Source organism: Cydia fagiglandana, chromosome Z (assembly GCF_963556715.1).
Source record: "Cydia fagiglandana chromosome Z, ilCydFagi1.1, whole genome shotgun sequence".
In the NCBI taxonomy this organism is placed as follows: domain Eukaryota; kingdom Metazoa; phylum Arthropoda; class Insecta; order Lepidoptera; family Tortricidae; genus Cydia; species Cydia fagiglandana.
The window spans coordinates 18071617-18099383 of record NC_085959.1 but is presented as its reverse complement, the minus strand read 5'-3'; the positions used below and the strand labels follow the sequence as shown (position 1 = coordinate 18099383).

General features: G+C 39.7%; 1 protein-coding gene across 1 annotated transcript; it reads right to left on the bottom strand.

The window, feature by feature from the left end:
• Positions 1 to 490: 490 nt before the first annotated feature.
• On the bottom strand, positions 491 to 27520 carry LOC134679353 (uncharacterized). The gene is made up of 25 exons (XM_063538254.1): positions 27389 to 27520; positions 26989 to 27134; positions 25514 to 25672; positions 24552 to 24748; positions 24276 to 24361; positions 23742 to 23926; positions 22967 to 23077; positions 22573 to 22888; positions 22106 to 22250; positions 21304 to 21445; positions 20422 to 20535; positions 19727 to 19902; positions 14734 to 14820; positions 13285 to 13369; positions 10681 to 10870; positions 9537 to 9619; positions 8639 to 8806; positions 7935 to 8171; positions 5995 to 6240; positions 5606 to 5709; positions 5098 to 5244; positions 3049 to 3289; positions 1742 to 1849; positions 1040 to 1183; positions 491 to 677 (listed from the first exon to the last, which is right to left on the bottom strand). The coding sequence occupies exons 2-25, from the start codon at positions 27112 to 27114 to the stop codon at positions 492 to 494; spliced, it is 3783 nt and encodes a 1260-aa protein (XP_063394324.1). The 5' UTR covers positions 27115 to 27134; positions 27389 to 27520; the 3' UTR covers position 491.
• Positions 27521 to 27767: the final 247 nt, after the last annotated feature.

The window sequence follows — 27767 nt, the reverse complement described above, 5'->3', positions numbered from 1 at the left end:
TTTTAAAACAAAACAAATTCAACTCTATTTTCTAATACCGTTGATTCAAATTCGATTGTCAATTTTCCTTGTATGGTGGGCCGCTAGAGGTTATAGGACCATTTCACACAGATCGACCTAGTCTCAGAGTATAAGCTCAATAAAGCTTCTGCTCTATTGTAATATGTATTCACATAATGTAACATGTATTTTGAAGTCCTAAAATATCGTTAATAATTGGGAAAAAAGTATTCGCTTATAGGTACTCGTAAACGTAAACGTTTTATATGACGGCAACGGAACGGATAATATTATATGCAAATTTTGGGAGTATTTTCCCAAATTTTCTAATAAAACTAGTTGAGACCTACATTTTTATTTTTCAAAAAAACCTTATCTGTCTACTTACATGTATCTTAGATAGGTAAATGGGAATCTGATCTGAAACTTTTCTTTTCTTTACTACGTCACTTGCTCGAATCAGCAAAAAAAAACCCGATAGGCAAAGTGAGTTAATTCTTAGCCAGCGTGGTAGCGGGCGCGTCGCTGTCGGTGGGCGTGGCGAGGTGCACGCGCGCGCGCTTCGGCCAGGTCCCGGGCCGCGCGCGCTCCATGCGCCCCAGGCACGAGGCCGCGCTCGTCGCGCCCGTGGCGCCGGTGAACGTGCTCGACGTGGCTACCGAACGCACTGATAACACCTGATGACCATGATTGGAACTGTAAGATCTACGCTAATTTCGTGTGGATAATCACTTCGGAGTTCAGAAATCAAATAGTATTTTTACAGTAAGTATTTGTTAATTATTTCATTTCTAATTGGGCAATCTAATAATACCTACGAAGTCGTTACCTAAAAACACAACTGAGTCCTACATTTAGAGTATAAAATAATTCCAAATACATGTATCTCGACGTTTTTGCAAATAACCGGTTCCGATCCCTGATCGAGTTATCGAATCGACAATATAATGTATGTTTGTATACAAAATTCAGAAATAACAAGGCTAAATAAACATGCACCGATATTGAGTTACTTAATAAACAACGTTTTAGAACGAACCTTAGACAACCCAAGTAAGAGTGGGATACTCTCCTCCGAGTAGTCATCGTCGTCGATGCTGCGGGGATGGTAGCCCTGCGTCATCTTGAGGAAGCCGAGCATCGCTATCGCCAGGATGGTAGCGTATACGAAGAACTCTGTAGCCTGGAAACATTTATATTTATGTCAATAGCCCGTCAATAAACACAACGCCAGTTTATTTACGAGTATACTCTTAAAGACTGTAGTTTGAAATATGATTATGGAACTTAGCTTGTATATTCTTTCCACGGAAGAAAGAATTAACGTGTCTTTCGCGCACGCTCCCTAATATCCGGGACACCATTGTTCCGTATTGGGAAAAGACATACTTTTTATATTTCACTATAGATGTATATAGGAGTTTAAATGTTGAAAAAAAGAGAGTGAAATGTCTACTAAATTTATAAGTATTGTACCTACCAGACATAGGTATAAGGAAATACACATCGAAACACAATTTACGTGTTGCCGCTGGGAACATATAGGTACGTCGCCCTTGCAGCAGGTCTGCCGCGACCTCTATTTTTTAGAAAACAACTTCGATTTTCTAAAGTTGATCGTTGTAGCTAAAGTGCAATCCGGTAAGCAAATAGGATTACTTTAGTAACTGGTGGTTTTGGGTCATTATTCACCTAGGTTAAGTGAGGTGTGTGAAAATGTACCATAAACGTAGGTACTTACCCTGGATTCAAATATTTTAGCTTGAGCCACCAGTATAACGATAAAATTGCCCACGGCCACCGACATGTACCAAGCCGCTATAGTTATCGTTTTCATGCTCTTCGGTGCCTGCAATTGAACAAATTTAAAAAATAAGTTTGTGATTAAACTAATGTACAAAATGTTCAGGGGTTAGTGCAGTTGTTGGTTGAAAAAACTGTAAATAGACTTGATGATTAATATGTGACTGATATAGGTATAGCTTCATAACATGACGCTAAATACTGGTTCTCTGTGTTGGTTCCAGACGTAGTAATAATAATTTAATGTCCGAAAACTCCCTAAAGTTGTTAAAACGCTGGTTCTCCTATCGAAAGTGATTGACGTCAACTCGCTACCATAACGAGTTCCTGAGTAGGTAACAGTGGAGTGCCGAGACAGACGCACGGAAATATACGTAATTTCTAAGAGTTTTTCTTATTAATGCACGAAATCATAAAAAGTGATCGTACTGAATTTCCCCATAAATGTAATATGCGCATGAGTTACGAATATAATAAGGTAGCTACATAATGAACCTAATTAGATAATAAAAATGTAGCATTAGAAGGCTTTTATGAGCTAGTATACGATTTTTATCTTCTTCAGTCGGTCCATCGATACTGAGGATAGTGACATCATCCTTCGTTTGAAGACCAGTGGCCTATTTTATAAATTTGCAAGTTACAATTTACAAGCGGAAGTCTCTTTCCAACCCTATGTGTTAGAACGAGACTTCCGCTTGTAAATTGTAACTTGTAGCTTTATAAAATAGGCCACAGGTTCCTCCATAGGGTTCTGTTACGATTTTTATACTGTGGCGGTAAAGCTAACACTAATGAAATTACAATAGGTAATGATATTATTTTTAATGGGTTTCAATTAAAATACGTCGATTAAGTTAAATTAAACCTAGGTACCTATACCTATGTGCCTACTTTTATAGGCAATTATGACTTAAGTAGGTAGGTAGTTTGAAAATTCTACTAGGTAATAAAGCTGAATGATAAATATTTAATAAAATAAATTACGAATGTATTTGCTTTGATTTTGTTTGATTTTTATAGTTAGTATTTTCCTTGTGTTTGTTTTAAGTTGGTGTGGTGAAAAATATTGTCTTTCACTCGGTGGCAAAATTTGTTTAACCCGCGTGCCTTGAAACCCTCGCAACGCTCAAGTTTCCATGTTTCAATTTTGGACTCTTTCGCTTGCTCAGGTATCAATATTAGCACGAGAGGTGAACCAACAACTTTGCCCCCTTGTAAAACAAAGAACTGTAAACACATTACCTGTGTGAATGAGAACTCCAGCCCGGAGACGGCGAACAAGATCTCGGCGCAGGAGATGAGCAGGTACTGGGGCAGCAGCCAGGCGAGGTGCAGCTCGTTGGGGGGGTTGGGCGCGTGCAGCTGCACGCTGTCGAGCCGGCCGCGGCGCGCGCGCGCGCTCAGCACGTACACCCCGCCCGCGTGCAGCGTGCCCGCGCCCCTGCCCAGCTGCCCGCCCGAGTGCTCCGCGCCCCACCTGTACCTTGCCGTACCGTCACAGAATAATTAATAGTACTACCGAAAAATTCCTGCAAAAACGAAGTTTGACAGCGGTTCAGGGTCGAATCATGCTGTCCCTTTCTAATATATGGCACTATCCCTTTCGGCTATTTAGGGTTATCAAAAACCAAGTGATTATCTTATCTGTGGTCGTGCACGCAAATGGAAGTCAAGTGGTGCCAACCCTAATAATCGCTCGGAGCAATGCTGAGCCGAGCGGAGCCGATTTGACCGAAGTCAGGAATTTCGCACCCCTGGTACAGTCACCTGCAATAATATGTTACTCTTCGAAGGCCGCAAAAATACGCTCTTATGGCTCTACAAATAAGACCGTGTCAGATCTTTTTGCGGCCTTCCTTGTGTGACATAATATTGCAGGTGACTGTACCGTACATGCGAAGTGCGTTTAGAGTAAGTCAATAGGTAAAGTAAAATTGAGGTTCGAAATAGTAACTTCGTTGTTACCACTAGAGTCAGACCAAGAAAAGTCTGCACCGGATTTGATAGCCCACGCAGTGCACGTGTTTTTATACGTCATAATTTCATAGAAGTGAGACGTTTAAAATAACACTTGCACTGCGTGGGCTATCAAATCCGCTGCAGACTTTTCATGGTCTGACTCTACAATATTTGAGGTTGTTTACTCTTTTTATGTTATTTGTAGATAAGTATTATAATCTACAATTCATAAATATAAAACAACGCTCATGTCAGTCTCGGGAAATTAATAATGACCAAAACTACATGCTCGTACATATTTAAAGTCTGAAGTTAATTTAATACCTCAAGTAATTTATCTTAGTAAATTATATTCAGCGCTCCGAAACCGCAGGTATTACGGCTATGTTGTGGTCACGTTACTTACTTAGCCAATGGAACCAGTCACTAATTAATTAGATTGATATTATTAATTAAATTGAAATGAGCGAACGTGCAGATTGTAAGGGTGCTTTATATCTCCCATTTTTATAAAACTGATACAGTATCCGTTTTCTATAAATACAGGGACGATTACTCGCACCCTTACCATTTTCAAGCAAATTAACCGGCAGTTAGTTCGAGTAGTTCGGTTGTTTCAGTTTTATTTTTCCAATATGATCTGCTTACGAGACAGGTATTTTAAAAACGTTTTGTTTTATGAATATTATTGAAAAATAAAACAACTTGAAAGTCCAAAATAATAAATATTATACCTACTTCCCACGAAAACTATTTTCAAAAAGGACAGTAGAGCCAATAATGAGTTTTTTAAAACTTCTTTTTATTAAAAACACTTAAGTGCAGCGAACATACGCCCTTTTCCTTGTACAGCTTTTCTGCATCGTGTGAAGATGAAGATACCGAACCCTTCATGATGCTTGGTCCTACCCGCACTTGGCCGATTTTATTATAGTTGTATAGGTATACCGGTAACAAAACGATTAAATAGTTATTTAACACATGTATTTGTATAAGTACAGATATTTTCTAAATTGAAATTACTTAGTGAAAGTGTATTTGTCTAGGCGAGAAGGTGTCGCAGTCGCAGACAATAAGAAATTATTATCATCAATAACTATAGTCCGTTTTTCAGAATACAACTGTTCAATAGAATAAAACCATTTGTTATGACGACGATGCACGTTTAGATATAATGTTAATGTCAAAATGTACGTCAGAATTGGCCTCCGTGCAAATACCCCACTCCCCGACTTAGTCCATGCGACCGTAAAAGTTTAAGTAAACCGCTAGATTTGCAATATTTTATAGAGATATCGATAATATAGATATTATGAATGCGTAGGTACTTACCAGCCCGGCGCCAGGTGCATGAACGCAGACTCGCTGATATTGTTGATGGGTGAGTCGCACACGTAGTAAATGTCCATCAACTGCTTCTCGGTCTCAATCGATATTGACACGTTCTTATTTGGGGCCGTCTCACCCACGTATAACACCCTGAAAAATAAATAAGTAATTTAAATCAGTTAGTCTGCAGTTAGTACATATCGAACCGGAGTAGAAAACCAACCAAAGTAGTAAACAACTACAGAGTAATGACATACTGTTTTAACTCATCAGAGTTACATGAACGTTTCTATCCAAGATTCTGCAAAACTTGGACTATACTTTGTTCTATATTTCACTGTGTCAGGCCCGTGTCCACGTCAACGACTTTTTCCGTCACAATAAAGTAATGCACGTAAATGTATGAGATTGTAGGCTCTATTCTGTCAATTTTAATTTACCGCGGTCGCTAACGGCATATCGTGGACGTCAATGTCCCGTTATTCACACAATGTAATTAATGAACGCTTACTTAAGTTTAGGTTTCCCAGATGTTGATTTGCAGAATGCATTAGGGTCCATAAAATGAAACGATATGTGGTCATCTGAATCTTGTCCAATCACGACTGGCATGAACTGTAAGAGATTAGCGGATGTTACATGAATTTTATCCATTCAGTGCTAGATGGTGCTAGTGACGATACATTGTTGCAAAGTCTCTAGGAAGCATTTTCGAGACATACCTACTGCTATCGTAAGAATTAAATGAGTTAATGTTATAAAACTTATAAAAGAGTGCAATACGGTAACGTTAAGGCAAGTAATACAATGGTAAATTAGGTAATTTTTAAGTCAGTATTCGCAACAATTTTACCGTGACTGAGAATTCTCGTATTTAGGGATGTGAGAGATTATAATTACAAGTCCTGCAACAGTTTTGATGGTAGTGGTAAGTTGGTGCCGGCGCATGTGGCGGCCATCGCAGGAGCGCGGGCAGGCGGCGTGCAGCGCGAGCTCCGCGTGCGGCAGCGGCGCCAGCAGGGCGCTGCCGCGCGCCGGCAGCTGCACGCCCGCCGCGCCGCGCACCGTCAGCTCCACCGGACACCGCAGCGTGCTCAGCACCACCAGCCCCGACTGGTGCCGACCCGGCGCCTGCAGCGTCGACCGCTGATAACCGATATTACTGCTTATATAACATACAGCTTTTACCAACTATATCCCCACTATTATTATATGGGGCTATATCTATGAAAGTCCCACCGCGAGCTAGTAAGCTATGAGCTATCGGCTATAAACACGAACAAAAGATAAGCACTCCCGTGTAAATAAAAGAGACACAGCGATATTTATAGTTACTCGCCCAGCGGTGAGCTATAAATATCGCCGTGTCTCTTTTATTTACACGGGAGTGCTTATCTCTTGTTCGTGTTTATAGCCGATAGCTCATAGCTTACTAGCTCGCGGTGGGACCAGTGCCTTATTGTCGATGGCGCTTACGCCGCGCACCATCGGTCAGCATTGTATTTATAACGGAGCATTGTTAATAATGGCGTAAGCGCCATCGACAATAAGGTCACTTTTCATAGATAACGTCATATGCGACAAAGACCCTGTCGGTTTGTCGGTCTGTTACTCTTTACGCTTAAACCGCTGAACCGATTGTGATGAAAATTAGAAATTATGGAGATAGTTTGAGGCCTGGTGAAATACCTAATGATAGTTTTTATCAATCATTCCACGCAGACCTAGGTACCTACCTCCCTACTGGCGGACAGCAGCCAGTACAAGTATATTTCAAATCGAACATTTTCCGATAAACCTTACAAACTTAGTTAGGTTGTCTATGGTAAGGGCAAGTTAGGGTAAATATTATAGCCTAAAATTTACCTATTAGGGATTACCTAGATCATTAAATCCTAATAATTAATACAACATTAAACATTATCGGACGTGTAACTATGGATATTTAAATAAATGATTGATATACAGTGTGTGTCTGACCATGGGGCTTTAATAATAAGGGCTCGATTTTACTCGCTAAACTGAGCTACTTTTACTATGGCACCAACCCCGAAATCCAGAATTTTGTTTTTATTTTTTCATACATTTTGGCTGATCAGATGTCGAAGTTTTCTATGGAAAAGCCAAAAATTTCTTGATTTCAGGATTGGTCCCATAGTAAAAGTAGCTTAGTTTAGCGAGCCCTGGATTTAAAGCCCCATGCTCAGACACACCATGTATGTAGAGTTAATATTCTGCGCCAGAAAACCTTAATTTTAACCTTATTAAAAGCTTAATCCGGAATTGTTGAAAAAGAATTTAATAAGACGTCTAGATTTAAAAGATAGGTACCTAAATCCACACTCTGTAGTTTATTAGCAGAATCCAGATAGGTAAAGAGAGAATGAGATAAGATAACCTAGTCGATACGGTATATGACCATTTCTCAAAAAGTTGTACATTTCGATCACATCTTAGATTTCTATAAAAATTGGTATACTGGTAAAGTGCATGAAGCTGAACGTTTCCCAAAATGTCCCACAAAATTTCTAAGAAACATTCCTGTAATATATGTAAAATGTAAGGAAATCTGGTAACAAAAAAGAAATATTTCTTCATGTAGGTACTTTACCAGCATACCAATTTTTATAGAAATCTAAGGGCTCCTCTACACGATGGGCCAACGCCGGCCACTCCAAAGGACGCAGCCATGCGGTAGAATGAGACAGCAATATCACTTGCTTCCTCTAACACATAAATGCGTCCCTTGGAGTGGCCGGCGTTGGCCCATCGTATAGAGGAGCCATAAGATGTGATTGAAATGTACAAACTTTTTGAAAAATGCTCATACAAGTAGGTACCTCGATCCCCAGTTGAAGTATGCCGGCCGCAAAGAAAGCCATGGAGGCCAGCATGCCGCCGACGAACATCTTGGTGAGCGGCGGCATGTCCGGCAGCAGCGGGCACGCGCCGCCGGGGCACGCGGGGATGAGCAGCAGCACCAGCGCCGGGTTCAGCACCTGCAGCTGGTCCGGCATCAGCGTCACGCCGAACAGCTCGCTGCGCAGGCGCGACGCTTGGAACGTCCAGCGGGAACCCTGTACCACAGAATAAATAATTATGAAACTGCACAACGGGACTTAATCGCGTATTTAAGTTTTAAGATTTACCTCCGACGTTTCGAGGACGGCGTTGTCCCCGTGGTCGTGGTCGGTCGTGGTGGTGTCATGGTCGTGGTCTCGTGGTCGTGGGATTGAGTCTTCTCCGAGACCACATTTTGAAACATTTTAATTATAGCAGAGTTATAATAAATGTAATAAGATAAATTTGTAAATAAGGTTTACTCGGGTAATTCCGAATGTCGAAAACTGTCGGATAATTCCGAAAAGAGACTTTTATTATGATGGATTAAAGGGTGATTTTCATCTGAATTTCGGAATTATCCGACATTCGGTATTACCCGAATACACCTTACCTAATTTGTAAACATACCTAATTTTTACCTAACATACCTTACCTATTAGAAATATAAAATAATAAGTTGTTATATACAAATATGTAGTACCTGTTGATCAAATAGAGACCAAAAGATGGGCACTGGTAGGTACAAATACAAGATAGAGAAGACGATCTTCATGTCCGCGACAAGCTTACTTCCATACTTGTTTATAGAATAGTCAAGCCAATGTGCGGGCGGCGTACCGACCTCCCGAAGTCGCATCTTCGCAGCATACTGAAATGTCATATTATATCATTATAACACGTTTGTTATTCCCACCCCATAAAATAAATGTTTTAAACAGTATATACTGTTTGAGACTGGCTTGAAAGTCTTGTCTACCCAACACCGCTTTACAAATAAATTCATCGATACTATACCTAATATTACCTATAATTAATCTGCAACAAAAGGACATCAACATAAGGCCCGCATCGCACGCATCGAACGCATAGAACGCATCGCACGCATCATGCAGGTTCACTTTAAGTATATACGTTTTTAAGAGTTCAATAAAAATAAAAAACCGGGCAAGTGCGAGTCGGACTCGCGCACGAAGGGTTCCGTACCATAAAGCAAAAAAAAACGGAAAAAATGCAAAAAGAAAACGGTCACCCATCCAAGTACTGACCACGCCCGACGTTGCTTAACTTTGGTAAAAAATCACGTTTGCTATATGGGAGCCCCACTTAAATCTTTATTTTATTCTGTTTTTAGCATTTGTTGTTATAGCGGCAACAGAAATACATCATCTGTGAAAATTTCAACTGTCTAGCTATCACGGTTCGTGAGATACAGCCTGGTGACAGACAGACGGACAGACGGACGGACGGACGGACAGCGAAGTCTTAGTAATAGGGTCCCGCTTTACCCTTTGGGTACGGAACCCTAAAAACTTACTTACCTATTACTTACATACAATCGTTTTAGATTAAGCCCACTATACAAAATCACAAGGACTCACCCAGGCACATGAGACGAATTTCAATGTTACGTTTTCGCGGGGCTGTTTTATTTTATACCAGCCTCTTCCCGCGGCAAAGATAACTAAAAAAAAAACAAAATCGAAAGTTGCACAATGAAATACATGAGAAGAAGGAGGAAGTACCTGGGAGATGGGAGACCGAGCTTTGCTCGGAAAACTAGTAAAAACAAAAAATGCGTGTTTTCCCAGAAATAAGACCTAAGTAGTTAATTAATCTTAATCCCGCGGATTTGTAAATTTACTGACACAGCAAATGAACTTTTATTTAAGTCGACCAAGCATACAATAAAATACAATGGAAAATAAAGCTATTCTTAACCCGTACTTAATTAACATTAATTGTTAAAAAGGAATTAATGAACATTATTTACATATCAAATGAAGGATCTCTTTGACGTTGATTTGATCACTAAATAATTGAGTCGCCCGGCCGCTCTAATTAAATATTTTTGTTAGTTTTCCTCCGCAATCAAAACTTGTTCCAACATCTCGAATGCCTAGATACCTACTCCTTTAATAAATTTGAGTTAGTTTGTGAAATGTTTAATACCTTAATTAAAATATTTTTTATAAAAAATAAGGTAATCGATTAGGTATATACTTTTTACAGATGTGTTATCACTTCCGATAGTTCCTATTAATTCACAAGAGTTGGCGCTTAACCTGAAGGCGCGTTTATTCTGAATTAGAACAGAAACATAGCAATAGTTATTAACATTGGCTTACGTAGTTAATTTTGACATGAACAAAGGTCTTAATAAGTCTGAGGTTACACTGTTTCAAATGTATATTTAGCTGTAGTTTGATAAATAGATCGTGTCATTCACGAAGACGCGTGCCTTAACTCGTAATGTCACGTTATTAAAGGTTAAATTGGACAAATCGCGTGTTTATATCATAAATAATTTGTTCCTGAGTTGTAGACGTTTTCTATTTACGAGTAAGCTTACTCGTATACTAGTATATGAGTATTTAATATATAACTATATATATCGTCGTCTAGTACTACAGTACAAGCCTTAGGTCAGTACCTAAGGCTAAGCTCAGTAGCTCACCGTGGGATACGTCGATCTATGTAAAATTGTCCTAAAATATATGTATATTTATAGAACCTATAGCTCACAGATGGAGAGAAAGACGAGGAGGGTGGGGAAGCCGAAGCCAAGCGCGTAGCAGGTGTCGTCCCCGAAACACATGACGCCGCGGCGCAGCGCCGGCGTGAGCACCATGCCTATGAACCCGCCCAGGTTCACGGTGCAGTAGAACGTCGAGAAGAACCGCTGCAGCTGGCGCTCCTCTTCGGGCAGCCGGAACTGCGAGTTGGTCACAGACTGAGCATTACTACCCCTACCCCCTCTGCCACGCATACGGTAATTTTACTCCATGTTCGAGTCGAAAGTGTCTTTGTGTGACGTCCGTGTCTTTGAACGGACCAATCGCGGCACGGGACTTCGCTCACCCCGTCCCGCGCACCCCCGCATTTTTGGCATCATCGGTTGCATGAAATAATTGCTCTAAACTCGGTCTAGAGGATTCCTAGTCTATGTGGGTGGTTAACCAATCTGTACAGTGGCGTTCAAAAGTGAATGGATAGGTGTCGACCGTGATGCCTTAATATTACGGTTGAAACATGTCCATGCACTTTTGAACGCCATCAGTGTACGTTGGTAATATGTTATATGCCGGGAATGTAAATCATAACTATACCTATGATTCATTTATTAAAAATCATGGTAATTGTTACGAAATTTGTGAAGCATGATTGAAAGGTTGCGTTTTTTGTGAAACGCCCATGAAGTGAACACTCGTCGATGCGATTACCCGCTGTAAAATTTTAAGGGTTTAATTATCAATTACTATATAATCACCACGTGTACGATTAATTACAATAATTGATAATCGATTTGTCGAATCTGCATAGGGGCTGTCCATAAATTACGTCATCGATTTTTGACCCCCCCCCCCCCTATAATCATCCAAAAATCATGCTTCAAATGACCCCATCTCCTCCTACTTCATGCTACCGTCATCCGATGTCCAGACCCGGCCCCCTAATTTGAAATGACGTAATTTATGAATAGCCCCATACACGTGTACCTTCGATAAGCTACACGTGTATGCAGCTGATTGCATGTGTTCAGTGAGTATTCAGATAAATATCTTTTACGTGCCTTCACGCATTTTTACGTGCCTATTGGTTTCACTAAAACAATAAGCTCTTTTACTTTTATAAGCGCTGTTGGCCTAGCGGTAAGTGTGTGCGACTTTCAATCCGGAGGTTGCGGGTTCAAACCCCGGTTCAAAGAGATTTTCACCAATGAGATTTTCGGAACTTATGTACGAAATATCATTTGATATTTACCAGTCGCTTTTCGGTGAAGGAAAACATCGTAAGGAAATCGGACTAATCCCCATAAGGCCTACTTTACCTTCTGGGTTGGAAGGTCAGATAGCAGTCGCTTTCGTAAAAATTAGTGCCTGCGCCAATTCTCGGGATTTTGCCAAGCGGACCCCAGGCTCCCAAGAGCCGTGGCAAAACGCCGGGATAATGCGAAAAAGATGTTACGAGTGGAGTGATTAAATGTTGCGTTTTTTTGAGAAACGCCCACCAGGCGAACACTCGTCGAAATCGTTACGCGATTACCCGCTGTAAAAGTTTAAGGGTTTAATTAGCAATTACTATACCGGGTGTGGCCTGTAACATGAGCAAATAATTAAAACATAGATTGTACTCCTCAAACGGTGACACTTTTGTTCAGCAACTTTTAAAAATTATGAAGTATTTAGACTCGCTATTTTTCATACAAATAAATATTATCTTCAATGGACGGCATCGCCACGCCATATCATTGTGATTGACGTTGCTTGTCACGCCTTAAACATAACAAAATTCTCAATACATTGCGTCTTAGAATAAACTTTAAAGTGTATTAAAAATCAAAGCACAAGTTATTTTTATAAGTCGCTGAACAAATGTTGGTCAGTATGAGGAGTACCTATACAGCCTACAGTTAGATTTTTTGCTCATATTACAGGCCACACCCGGTATAATCAATTAATCACCACGTGTACGAATAATTACAATAATTGATAATCGATTTGTCGAATCTGCATACACATGTAGCTTCGATAAGCTACACGTGAGATTAGAGTTTAAGCTAATTTGATTATTTAATACTTAAGCTATGAAATGTCCAATTTAAAGAATAACCTACTGGCTTGACAATCAAAGTGCGTGATAATACTGATAATATAGACTCGCCACACATGGGCTAAAATAATCACGATCACGGAATATTTTAAATAGGTAATATCCATGACACTCCGTTTTTTTTTTTTCATTAAAAGCATCAGTGGATGACACAGAGATATTTAAATTTATTCGGTGGCCATAGAAAATCTGGTGTTAAATTTTCGATAATTTCAGCCCATGTCCGTTGTGCCTTAATCGGGTCTTACCCGATTTAGTAGTATAGGAGTTAATATAGTAACTTTCACACGAGGATTCTGTTTGTTCATGCATACTACAGAAAACTAGATCCTGCAAAAAACCCTTCCCCGCATATGGGCCAGCGCCAGCCACTCCAAGGGACGAAGCCATGCGGTAGAATGAGATAGCAATATCACTTGCTCCCTCTAACGCATAAATGCGTGCCTTGGAGTGGCCCGCGCTGGCCCATCAAGTAGAGGAGCCATAAAAGGTAAAGAGGACTAGGGTCGTGTGTACCTGTTCCCCACCGAAGGCCGCCACACATGGCTTCACGCAGCCCGTGCCCGTAGCAATCAGCGCGAGGCCGATCATGGACGTCGTACTATTTATCAACACAAACAACATTAATTACCTAAGAGGTACTTGAAACGTATCGATATTAAATCGATACGTTTCAAGGGTACAAAGAAACACGTGGTCGAACTGATTGTATTAATTGAACTAATTACGTAGGTTAAATTTGAAGTTCCCATGTCGGCCGAGTCAACTCCCCCGTGATAACAACTTATTAGTTATTCTATTCGTAGAGTGTAGAGCTAGATGTTTTGCGCAACCATAGATTAAGCTTCAAAAGCTGCACAAAAACACGAATGTGAGTAAGTACCTATGTACTGTACATAATAGCTACATATCGGAGCTGTGTATTTACATAAGTACTTCTCAATTTACAACCATCAGGACTGTTTTTGTACGTTCTAATCTTACCTTTTGTAGTTAGGTAATCAGATCGGCTGGACCAATTGGGGCAATTAGACTTTCATTATTAGTATCTGGGATATAAAACACCCATATAATTCGTAAACTATTCTCCTTATTTTAGCAATCATTTTATTATTTTTTAAATCCACCGGGAGTTTCTAAATAAATACGAGTACTATACCTACCGACTAAGGAATGCAAATCGGTTATTTTTTGTATAAAAATAACCGCGGTTTCGGTTAAAAACCGATTATTTCCATACAAAAAATAACCGATTTGCATTCCCTACTACCGACCTACTTACTGAAGTGAATGAAACACATATTAGACGAGTGTGCTGTTAAAGATGTAGGAAATTTGATAAGTTTGACTAAGCCCAAACCTTTCGTATTAATTACATTCCCTCTAGTAGGTACTCCAGGTGAAATGAAAGATCTTACTCACTGAAATGGAATTAGACTTATCAAGTAGACATTATACAGGAGACATAGCTGGATGCTAATAAAGTAGACCTAATTTTATGTTCATACTAGGAAATGTAATTTTAGTCTATCGAATAAAAAAATAGACTTTACTGAATATAGGTATTTATTCAGCTGTAGCCAAGCGAAATTATTTATTAAAACTGGTCAAGTGCGTGTCGGACCACGCATGATGGGGTTCTGTACCTTCATACAATACAAAAAGGCATTATGCAAAATTAGAGCGTTATCTTCGTGGCACTTATGTCGTGTTAATAAGAAGATAAGTTTTATGAAAAAAAAAATTATTAATGGCTCAACCGGTCATTTTAAAAGTAGGTAAGTAATCTTCCGAGAAATATTTATTAAAAGTAAGAGAGATTAAATTTAGGTAAATGTTTTTCGCGGCCGGTTCTATAAATTAAATCTCTACACTCCTCACGATTCTAAACGGCTCACAAAAGTAGGTACTTTCCAAATTTCAAAATGGCTGATGTTACTTGGCGAAACTTCGTTAAGTACTTACGTAGCTGGTAGCTTGAGCAGAGGTATAGATGAACAACATGTGAGTGCGGTACCGAAGAAATAAATGATGGAGAAGTAAAGTATTACTCTGAAACAAGACGCGTAGGTATTCCTATCATTTTTACTAATAATATATATATTTATCCTACTTTACGTATCAAATGAACATTCCTGGCGATTGACAAAATTAATAAATATAATAGCGTCACGCAACAAAGTTTGCGTTACTTATTTTATTAGACTCGTAAGATGTAAGTAGCGACAGTAAGAATAAATGAATAACACCCTGTACCTGTATCTTCCTAGGAAGTTATCTGCTAAAATAGCTCCTACTAATGGCATAGTATAACACAACATTATGAATATATGATAAACCACAGTAGCGGCATTTTCGTGCAGGCATAGGACGTTCCTCAGGTAGAGAGAAAGAATAGCTGAAACACAGATGAGTTTGTCTGAGTCGGATACTAGGTACCTATAACTTTAAAACTCTTTAATTATCTACGAGTATGGCTCCTTAACATTCAAGCATTATGCTGGATTTTCCCATAATGCTAAGAACCCACACTCCTTATTTCTAACTACACTGAGCAATAAAAACAAAACTATCTTTAAAAAACATAACAAGCAAAACGTTTGAAGAACTAGACGAGTTTAACCCAACTATTTAAATCCACTTCCTCTTTCATAGCTGGCGTAAAATTTAAGCTTGTAATGTAACCGCGTGTACGTAGTCTGACACCGTAATTCACCGTATCGTAATACTGACAATAACACGATATTCGAGTAGCACGACCGAGTTGTATTACTTGTATTCTATATACCTACAGGTACCATTTTACAATATTAAAAGTTTATAAAAAATTTAAAGCGGTGGTGGCGGAGTGGATCTTTCAAGTCGAAAGTCGTGGGTTCTTATCCTGGCTCGTACACAATATCATTTGATACTTACTACTAGCTTTTCGGTGAAGAAAAACATCGCGAGGAAATATAAGTACAGTGAAACCTGGTTAAGTGGGACCTGGATAAGTGAGAAACCTCTATAGCTGGGACCCATGGTGCGGTCCCGACACTTTAGCACTGAATTACCTCTGTTACTGAGAAAAAACGAACCTCTATAACTGGGATTCGTTATTGTGATTTTATAGTCACATTTACCTCTATAACTGAGACAGAGAGTGTATTTTACCTCTTTTACTGAGACTATATTTATAAGATTACATTTTCCTAATTGTTTTTTGGAATTTTATAGGGAATTGACTTCTGTATCTGAGATAACGTCAATCTATGACCTCTCTAACTTGGACTTCATTGAACAATTTCCGTATTCTTACTAACTCTTAGTCAATCCACAAATTCCGTATTTGCCTAATTGTGTCTAAACAACTTCAAGTTTGATTTAGTTAATTTATGTAAGTAGTTAAAACTATCGAAACGAAAGCTGAAATTTTGATAAGTAACACGAAAAACTAAATTTTCATTTATTAAATTTCTAATACGCATTGAAGTCCATATCAAATTTAATTTAATTTTGAAATATCTATCCTCTGGAGAATCATTCAAAATTAATTCAAAGAAATATTTAAACAGACTAAAAAAATATTTAGGGACAAGGATTATTTTACCTTATTTATTTTTAAAGATAATTACTAAATACCCTATTAACCACCTCTGTAACTGAAATATACTCTATTCTCACCTCTATTAATAGAACCCTCTGTAAATGAGACAGAAATTTATTTGTACCTGGCTAACTGGGAGCCTGGGTAAGTGGAAAACCTCTTTAAGTGAGACAAATTTGCTCGCCCCTTGAGATCTCACTTATCCAGGTTTCACTGTACATACATCCACGAAGAAATTCAAAGGTGTATTGTGAAGTCCCCAACTCGCATTGGGTCAGCATGGGGTCAATAGCCTAAAACCCTCTCGTGCTTAAGAGGAAGCTTGTGCCCAGCATTGGGACGTATATAGGCTAAATTATTTATTTATTTATTAAAAATATTATTATTTAGAAACGAAAAATATCAAATCACAAAAATTACTAATGAAAACGTAACCTGCAATTTTTTATGCGTGTCTTTCGAAACTAGTTGAAGCTTTTGCAGTAATAGGCATCAAATGGGACTGTATAGTCGCTCTACTCGTTTACAAACAAGAAACTAACAGAACTGACTACGAACAAAATAAAAGCAAAACTGTTTGAACACTCTGAAAGCTTTGCTTACTCCGCAAGCCGCAAAATGAAAACCTTTCGCAGAACTCGGTTGCGATGATACAGAAAATTGCTGTCGTATGTCCTGGAAACATTTTTTCCTATTAAAAAAGTACTGTAAATCAATAAAACTTATATTTACTTATCGATGTGACAGACTATTTGACAAAGAGTAATGTAATATGATAAATGAAACTAAGCGAGTACCAAAGAGTAGGTATACGAGTAGTAAGTATCTACCTATAGACACGCGGTTTGCACGCGGTAGTGCGCGGTAGCAAAGAATCGCTGTAGTTTTGCGCGGTAGCGTGTCCAGCCAAGTTCAAAGAAAAAGGAACTGGCGACGCAGCAACCGCGAGCTACTTTTGACCCCTTCACAACATGAAACCTATTAACCTTTTAAGGTAGGTAAGGTACGGTAAGGTAGGTAATTTAAGGTAGGGAGTTCCCATATCGATACTCTTTCTTGGAAACGTATACATATAAGTTAATCGCTCCAAGTTTAAAAAATAAATAAAGGGTGGCTACAAAATAACTGAATTCCCGTTGCTATGGAGGTTTTGGGATTATACTGAGCAACTTTTACTATGGGACCAACCCCGAAATCACGCTCATACTCCGGAACAACTCCGGAGCGAAGTGCGAACTGGCGTCAGTGTGATCGGTTATCAGTTATCACACTGACGCCAGTTCGCACATCGCTCCGCAAACTTACTCGCCTCGGAGTAATTAACAATGGAGCCGACATTAACAGGCGTTCCCCTCTGTCGAAAATAGGCGGCCAATGGTCAACCTCATGTCAACCATATGTATGGACTGATGTTTATCTGACATGACGTACCTATACATTTGATGTGCCCCTCCCCCGCAAAAAACGGCAGACTATTTTGTACCGAAAATTTTAGACATGGCGTCTCCGTTGGTTATATCCTCTAAGTTACTCGCCCATCTGTCAACCCCTTAAACTCTAAGGTAAAGTTCATGGGACAATAATAATTAAATTAATTGACCGAGGATTAATTTATTTAACAGTAAGTTACAACGATTCAACTGTGTGATAATATATAAAATACATTAAAATTATATATATACATTTAACACAACATTGACCCTCGAATCCATTTACATACTTCATTTATTTTAAATTAACCAGATTTGGGCCGGATGAGCAATTTATTTATTTACATCATAGTTTTATGATAGTTACAACCAAGATCACATTCAATATACATCAATAGGGTTGACTTCACAGTGGCAAGCCAACAGAATGCGGCGGCGGTGAGCAAGTGAGGCAGCGCTATTTATGTCTATATCACTCTCTCGCTTGCACACCGGCGCCGCATACGGTAGCAACGCGAGTGTGACAACCGCTTCAGAAAAGCTGTAAAATAACTATATATTATGCTGATATTGCAACGATTGTAAGGATGGCTAGCTATACAACTAAACAGTAATACCGTTGATACACTTAGGGTCACTTGCACCATCCCATTAACCCGGGGTTAAACGGTTAAACCGTTAACCCAGTGTCAAATTGTACTGGTCATCATGGTAACTCCAGGTTTAACCGGTTAACCCCAGGTTAGTGGGATGGTGCAAGTGGCGCTTAAGAGCTAAACGTGTCACTTTCTCGTCTTCGTTGCCCTTGAGAGTAAGTAGTATTCGTTTCCGAATCTATAATAAAATAACGTAATGAACAAAATTCGCCTGCTATTTCTTCCGACTGGTAAAGTTTTCGGTAATAAATAGTATACCTACTAAGTGAAGCGTATCATTACAATAAACAGATCCGTGAATGATTTCAAATGAGTGCTAGCCTGTAGCGTTTCTCAAGTGACACATTTCGAAAACCATTAATTTGCTATTACTGCTATTAGGTATCGCTTAAAGACATGTACCTACTCGCGGTTACCGCCGCGGCTGCGAGCCGCTATTCAATACACTAAGTAGGCGATTAAGGGCTGACTTAGACGGCGCGTGAACTCGTATGCGATTTTAGTTACATTGAGGACTATTGGTTGCATGCAATTCCGACCAATCAACTACCGCAATATAATGAAACTCGCATGCGAGTTCTCGCACAGTCTAATTCAGCCTTAAGTGTTCGTGGGGTTGCGGTATATTAAAAACTGTAGCGCCGCCGCGGTCGCGACCGCAAGTACCAAACGGCCATAAGTTGTTTAGCACGGAGTACGCGGCCAAACAGGGCGTCACTGCAGGAGAGCGGCCGGCAGCTACCCCGCGTGGTCGCGGTGCCACACGCCGTCCTCGTCGACCCACTCCCAAACTCCCCGCTCCTCCTCGTCTTCTGATTCGCCGTCATCATCTTCGGGTCATTCCCACCTACAAAATTTACATTAAATGACATAATCATAGTAATTTTGCACATTAACAATTAAAATTCTCATTCAACTTGAAGCAGTGTAGTAAGAGAAATAAAAAAGTTACTTTGTAATTTAACAATAAAAATACCGTACCCGGAGACAAGTAATGCATACCGGTCTTTATTTGCCTATCTCTTGCATTTTAGAGCGATGGAGAGGCAGACAAAGATTATTTCGATTAGGGTGGTATTCCACGTTTCCAATTTCTTGGTCCAATGTCATTTTGAGCAAAATGTAAGACAAAATACATTAGGCAAAAGATATTGGACACAAGGGTGGTAACCCTTAGGTCTGATTTAGACGGCGCGCGAACTCGCATGTGATTATATTTACAATGCGGACTTCCAATTCAACCGACCTAAATGAGCCCTTGGGTATCCGTAGTGTAGAGTACTCACTCCGGGTGGTGCGGCGCGAAGTCGGCGTAGGTGGGCAGCAGGGCGGCGAACAGCAGGCGCAGGTCGGAGTGCGCGGAGCTGGCGGCCGGCGGGCCGAACGTGTACCCGTAGCGGTTGACGCCGTGCAGCGGCGGCGACGGGTCCGCCGACACCAGATTCGTCACCTGCGGCACCGCCTGCAATAAACATATCATGTACCGCGGCCTCTCTCCCTCATCAAATCTTTCAACTTGAATTTGAAGCATTTTATGAATCGAGCGAAGCCAAAATACTTAATTACTTATATAACTGGTGGCCATTGCATAGTACCACAGTCAGTGTCAAACTTTATCGGCGGCGAAGCGGCAGTTCACTTTCAAGTGGCTCATATGACATCAGTGCATTGTGCATCTAATCTCATTCTTAAATGCATTGCAATATTTATAATATGCTTAAATTGATGAATACAGTTTTAATTTACATGTTACTTTTGGTTATGTACAGTCAGCATAAAATGGATAGTGGCTAAAGTGGCCAATATAACGTAACACACCTTTTACTATAAAGACGTGTCCTGATCCTGTCCAATTTCTTTGTCTAATTATTTTGTCTTATATTTTGCTTAATAAGAGAGTGAGACGCAATGACGTTGGACCAATATATTGGACAGCTGGCTACCACCCTTATAGCTTGCCGACTTGTGTGGAAACACTGACCCCGTCAACTAGGAGGCTGGCCATGGGCTTGATGACGCACAGATGGCGGATGACCTCGTCGGGCCAGCTGCGGAACAGGTTCAGCTGCTCGTTGGCCTGCGCCTTCGCTCGCTCCTGCCGACAATACACACATACAGTCGCCATCAGATATATCGGAGCGGCCAAGGTGCTCACAAATATCTGAATACGCCTCTATTGTCAGGGCGTTAGAGTGCGTGTTCAGATACTGTGAACACCTTGGCCGCTCCGATATATCTGATGGCGACTGTACAATCACAAATTAAAATTGCATGCTACTTTGTAGTTAATCATGTGTTACCTAATAACAATAGCATAAGAACCATTGTACCATGTTCATTGCAAATAAATGAAATCTAATCTAATCTAACACTGACTACTCACACACATAAAACGCCGCGAGAATCGTCATTGCTATAGATGGCGCCAAATTGTATTTTTATTTACGTATATAGACTGTAACTGACAATAGTAGTCAAGCAGTACAGATGTAGTGCCAAATTATTTTCCATCGTATTTTCACGGAAACGTACGAACGTGTCTTGCTATTTCAGTCAGTTTCGGTACAAAAAGTACTAAGGTACGGTAGAAAAAATACAATGAAAAACAATTATGCACTACAAGTTATTATTTAATGGCGGCAATAGGGTTGGCCGGTCGAAGTATTAAGCAGATGGCCCCATCATAGCTTGCCCTCTCAATCCCTAAAATTGTGTCATTTATTGTTTTTTTTTAATGCCCTGGATGCCAGCTCTTTAAGCCAAATCTTAAAGTAAAAGGGGCAAGCTATGATGGCGCCATCTATGCAAACCTTTGACAGTTGCCAACCCCATTCGTGGCAACCCTTTCTAAGATGAGCCGTACCTGCGTGGCGGGGTCTCCGTCGTATTTCTCGGCGAGCTCGTTGGCGTTGCGCTGCAGCCAGTCGAACACGGCCGGCTCGCGCCACTTCGACCACGTCAGTTTCGCGTACAGCAGTATCAACTCCTTTAGATTCTTAGTGATTCTGCAACATGAACTCAATACATGACCGACCGTCACTGAAAAAGCCTATAAAGTTGACTAGATTTCATGTTCTTAGGCGTAGTTATTGGTACTCTGCAAGCACCAAGTGTTAAATATGATGTTTTTCTCAATCTTTTAGACGCCAATGACCGATACAACCGCACCGCAGGTTCAACGCCAGACTGATTAATCGGTCACAGATCAACATAGACCTACATGCATATGCATAAAGTTCAATTTCAGTTTTGACATTTCGGTGATGTGGCGTCCGCGTGATAGCTTTTGTGTTTGACACGGCATAGAAAAGGTTAAGCAAACTATACTAAACAAACTTATAAGTAGATAATTAAGTACATGCAGTGATAATTTTCACTGTATTTGAGTTTTTACTTCTTTGAATTTATAATTTGTTAATGTGTCTTATCTTCTATTTTACCGTGTAAGCGAATTGGTAAACTACTGTAAGCTTATATGAGAGAAATAAATGGTATTGTATTGTATAACAAGAATATGAAGACATTTCGCTGGCCCAATGTTCTATGTTGCACTTGACATTAAGTTGAATCTTAAAAATGTAACATAGAACCTTATAATATTGGGCCAGCGATTTGTTAGTGTGGGCTGCATACTTTCAGCCGTACGCAGTATAATGGGGTCTCACTTGGTCTCGGCTATGCAGGTGAAGAGCGCGCAGGCCTGCAGGCGCGCGCCGGGCGGCACGGACGCGCACTCCAGCAGCCGCAGCACCACCGCCGGGAACCGCAGCATGGCCGCTTGCAGCAGCTCATCCGCCTTGCTCGTGTCCTCTGTACAACGTATATGACATTACTGACATTAGGTTGAATATAGAAAGGCCCCGACCGAAAATTCATTTGTTTACGTTACATGTCCATCTTTGGATCACTAATTTGCATATGTGTACCAAATTTCTACTTAATTGGTCCAGTAGTTTCCGAGAAAATAAGCTGTGGCAGACGGACAGCCAGACACACGAATGATCCTATAAAGGTTCCGTTTTTTTCCTTTTGACCTTAAACCTTAAAAATATAGTATAGTCATATAGTGTAAAGCGCATTCGCTCGGAGCGCTGTCGGTAAAAAAAATTCATTAGTAAACTGACGCAATTACCTTTATTTTTAGTAGCAACATGGAAATGCGCCATAGCATACGAGTACTGTATGCTAAACAGGAACCCGGCATCCCTCTCCTTGGCCCAGTGATCGACGGCGTCGATCAGCCACTGATGCTCGCGCGCCCGGAGCGCCAGCGTGTCGATGACCAGCAACACCGCCAGCGGGTCCGACGGGTCGAGATTCAGCAGCATTTTAGCTAGTTCTAAAGCGGTGCGGTGGCAAGCTCGATTAGTCAGCAAGTGGATATATTTTAACACAGCAACATGGAATGTCCTGTTTTCCATATATGTGTATAGCAGTCGCGTACGTGCCTGAAAAACAAAAATAAAACTTTATTGTGAAAAATTATTTAGACATTTAGAATCGGCACTGATTGAATTTGGACTCACATCTGCTAGCTGAAATGAGGGATGAGCAACAAACTGCATGTAGGCTATAGCGCGCTCGACCAGGGTGTTGGCTGCGGTGTATTCTTCTATTTGGAACAACATGTCTGCACTCTGGAAATGATACCTTTATTATTATGTACTTATGCGGTATAGGTATGTATTTTAATTAACATAGATTATTAGTGACCGGGGTTTTAGTTGCCACTCCGGGTTAATGACCTCAATAACTGCTTATTAAATGTCATATATTTTATAAACTATGTTATCTACACTAAAAAGGCGTTTTTTTCGCAGTATCGCGCATTTAAAATGTATCGTGGGCTTGAAAGCGTATCCATATTAGTACCTACTCGTATTTTAACTTGATATACCGCGGTGTGGCATCCAAAACTTCAATAATTGTAGAATGTAGATTATACATAGATGGAAACATGCAGGCCGAGATTAGCAATATTCTATTTATAGAATAGTATAGTAAAAGAGCCCGATTTACATTGAATGGCTGCGACAATTCTGGACAGTTGCAATGCCTAAAAATCAAGTGCACTAACTAGTAAACTTATCTCACTATCTTCCTCTTTGCCTCTGAAACATGGACGTGGAAACCCATCGTGAAAGAAAAGAATAGAATAGCGTTCGAAATATGATACTGACGCAGAAAATTAGTCATCACTTCGGTACATGCTTGCATACACGTTTCTATACAGAGTACTCACAAAGCGGCACTTGTCTACACGTATCTGTACAGAGTACTCACAGAGCGTCACCACTGTACCTCAAGCATGGCTTCGACGTGCATATGGCGCTGCGCCTCCTCGATGGCCGCCTGCGGCCAGCCCTGGCGGCGGCCCACGGAGGCCAGGTGCAGCAACCGCTGGTGCATGTGCCGGTACTCCTTGCTGTGGTCGAACGTGAAGTGCGCGCACCCGTCCTCGTTGCGCGTCATTGACATTGATAGCCCTGGATAATCAATGAATATTTTACGACTAGACTACTGAGCCATTCAGTGTCCTTTCAATCTGCAAAAGCCGCATGCTTGTGTAAATAATTCGATACGAGCTCAAAGAATACGCCAGTGGGTTAAGGTAATAAATGCGCATAGGCAAATTAAACTTATTAAGATATATTTGGAGAGTAAACTGAACGTAAATTGGTGATGGTGCTCAGTGGAACACCACCCTAAATAGCAACTAAAAAAAAAAAACATCTGATTAGGTATGGCTAGAACAGCCGATTGCAGATTTAACTTGAGAAAAAAAAATATTTGGAGAGTATAAGATTTAAGAAGTTATATCACTATGTAACTTACCAAATTTCTTGAAATCGGCTGTGTATTCGACTGATGGTACAATGATGGTTTTCTTTTGAATTCGGAGTTGTGCCTGGCGGTTACCCCTGATTACAAATAACTAATTATAATAAATTGTGGTATGTCGGTACGTAGCTTAAAAATAAAGTCACCCGTTATTCATAAACATCATAAAACCCTCAAAAATAGCAATGAATCGTTAGTAGTAAAGTAACCTAGCTATTGGTCACTTTATTCAAATAACAGAGGATTGTCAAGTTAATAAAGTGCGCTAACCGTTTGTTTCTTTCTTCAGCGGGTTCAGCTCCGAACATTTTTTTCATTTCATTGGCGACGTTCAAGTGCTTCTGCTGCACCAGCAGCACGTCGGGTATGAGCAGCTGCGCCGGCAGCGGCTGCGACGCGGCCGGCGCGGCGCTCGGCGGGGCGCCCATCAACGCATTGATCTCCTTTAGCGACTTGTCTATTTCATCCTAAAAATAATACGACAATAGTACTCCTTTCCTTGTCACATCAAATTGTTTGCCCTCTGCAAACGGTGAAACCAAATTTACGGAAATTGTTACAGCGAAAAAAAAATTAACATTTTTAAATTGATGGAGTACATTTAATTACCTCATTAATTAATGTGGAAACTAGTGAATTTTAAATGCATAGTAACTATGTATATGGGATATCTTAGGCTCACTTGCACCATTTCACTAACCCGAGTTTAACCGGTTAAGCCTGTAGTTACCATGGTTACCAGTAAAATTTGACACTAAGTTAACAGTTTAACCGCTTAACCCCGGGTTAGTGGAATGGTGCAAGTGAGCCTTAGAAATACTACCATGTTAATAACTAACGAAATTAATGTTGCACATATTTACCAATCATGTTTTTAGGGTTCCGTAACCAAAGGGTAAAACGGGACCCTATTACTAAGACTCTGCTGTCCATCTGTCCGTCCGTTTGCCACCAGGCTGTATCTCACGAACCGTGATAGCTAGACAGTTGAAATTTTCACAGATGATGTATTTCTGTTGCCGCTATAACAACAAATACTAAAAACAGAATAAAATAAAGATTTAAGTGGGGCTCCCATACAACAAACGTGATTTTTGACCGAAGTTAAGCGACATCGGGCGGGGTCAGTACTTGGATGGGTGACCGTTTTTTTGCCTTTTTTTTGCATTATGGTACGGGACCCTTCGTGCGCGAGTCCGACTCGCACTTGCCCGGTTTTTTATAATACTGACCTCTCCATCTTCATCTTTAACTGCCTCTTTCGCTTTCTTTTGTTTTTTCTTTTTTCGTTTATTTTTCTTCTTGCTTGTTTCTGGCTGGGGTTCAACCTCTTCCACTGATTCCGATTCTGAGGGCTCCTGCTCTTTTTCAGAGTGAGAGCTCAACTCAAGCTGTCAAAAGCAAACGGTAGATTTTAATTTTATTGACCTATCACTTTATTACACAATACAATGTATGGTAGAACAAAACTAAGGAACAAGGAAATGTATCTAAACATATTTATGCTACATTGGTTGCATATACAGTTTAAACCGTAAGTATTATCATTTTTTTTTTGTAAATCACTTGTCTTGGCTTAATTACCACAGAATACAGCATTGCATTTATTTTTGTCTTTTTTTAAATATTATATAATTTTTATAATTTTACACAGATCGACCTAGTCTCACAGTAAGCTCAATAAGGCTTGTGTTGTGGGTCAAGTCTACCTGGGAAAGGGCTATAATAGTTATTTGTTTTACAAGGGGGTAAAGTTGTTGTTTAACCGCTTGTGATAATATTGATACCCGAGCAAGCGAAAGATTCCAAAATTGGAATCTTGAGTGTTGCGAGGGTTTCAAAGCATGAGGGTTAAACAAAATTTGCCCCCGAGTGAAACACGAAATATTTCACCACACCAACCCAAAGCAAATATTAAATGTAAAATATCAAACAAAATCAAACCAAATCCTATCCAAATGAATGATATTAAACATTTATCATCCAAAATCATCATTTCCAAAGTCAATTCTACCAGCAAAGATAAGTAAACAACTCAAAAATTGCATTTGATTACTTTGCCTCATATGTGAATAAAATGCAACTTTGCTATCAGTGTTTGAAGTGCAAAGTACGCCTTTCCGAGCTGGTGTGGTGAAAATACATAAGTATACTTTGTGTAATGGTGATTTTGGTACAAGAGTTCCTCTAACAAACTGTGTCATTATTGTCGCCTGGCTGATGGGACAGAATAACAACAAAAAATAATTGATTCACCCACACATTCCTTGTACAATACGAAAACTACGTACATAATTGACATATTGGAGATAATCACCGCTACAAAATATAAAGTGAGTATGCACTTGCTGTACAATAGTAAATTTCGCTTTGCAATTACAATATACAGTTACGTAAATAATAATTACACATGTAAACATCCATAATTCAGTAACAAAATATTACTGTAAGTATATCAACAGGGTATTTATTATGTACCTACTTAGATACGTAAAGATCTTCCATTTGATGACCCTGGTTTGTCAGTAACCCTTAGACGATATTGATGGCACTTGCAATGTAACTGAAATATCGGGAACTCACAAGAACACCAAAAACAAAATGACCATGTGTTAGCTTTCAGTCATAAGTTACCTTGCTTTAAAACTGATAAAATAGGTAGTGGTTTTCTTTTTTCATCTGCAGAAGATAGCAACAATGTACTCACCCCTTCATAAGTGAACTTTGAAGCTGTATTCTTTGCATACAGTGGTTCATAATCATCATCAGAATCGTCACAGGGCTCTGGCAGACGGTTATCACCAAATACTTTACGCACATTTCTACTGGACATCTTTATATGTGGCTTGTATTCTGAAAAATAAAACAATGTTAGCATTAAAACCTGCCGTATCTAGGAGTGCAAAATTTGCATCACAACATACTCAGTTGATATCGTATTTAGATTTAAATAAAAATTCATCGGCCAGACATAAAATAAAGCGGGTAATAGGGTAACGAAATAGTGCAACAAAAAAAAATATATACATGCCGAAGGAATTGATTTAATACTACTTATTTATTGTATTACACTGGCCTTTAAATCCGTATTGTTCATTTTTCCTTACCTCAAGAATAGTACAAAAATTCTGCAAACTATAGAACCTAAAAAGTAAAAATTACATTACACGCAAGTACATAAATCACAACATGTGAAATATATGTGAAATAAGCAAATGAGTGAATGGAAAGAATGATATGATATTATGTCAATGATGTGTCTCTGCGATGTTCTTGTAACTATCGCATTCAAAGATTTTTTTTTCTAATACTTCTTGTGCTAATTCTATTCAGACGAAGTCGCGGGCAGTAAATAATAAGTATGGTTTGGCAAGTTATTTCCATCGGTAGAAAAGGCGGCAAATCTGAAAAAATGTAGGGGCCGTCCTCCTATAGAAATTTTAATTTTGGGCCTTTTTCTACTGGCAAAGTGAGTTTGCCAGAGTA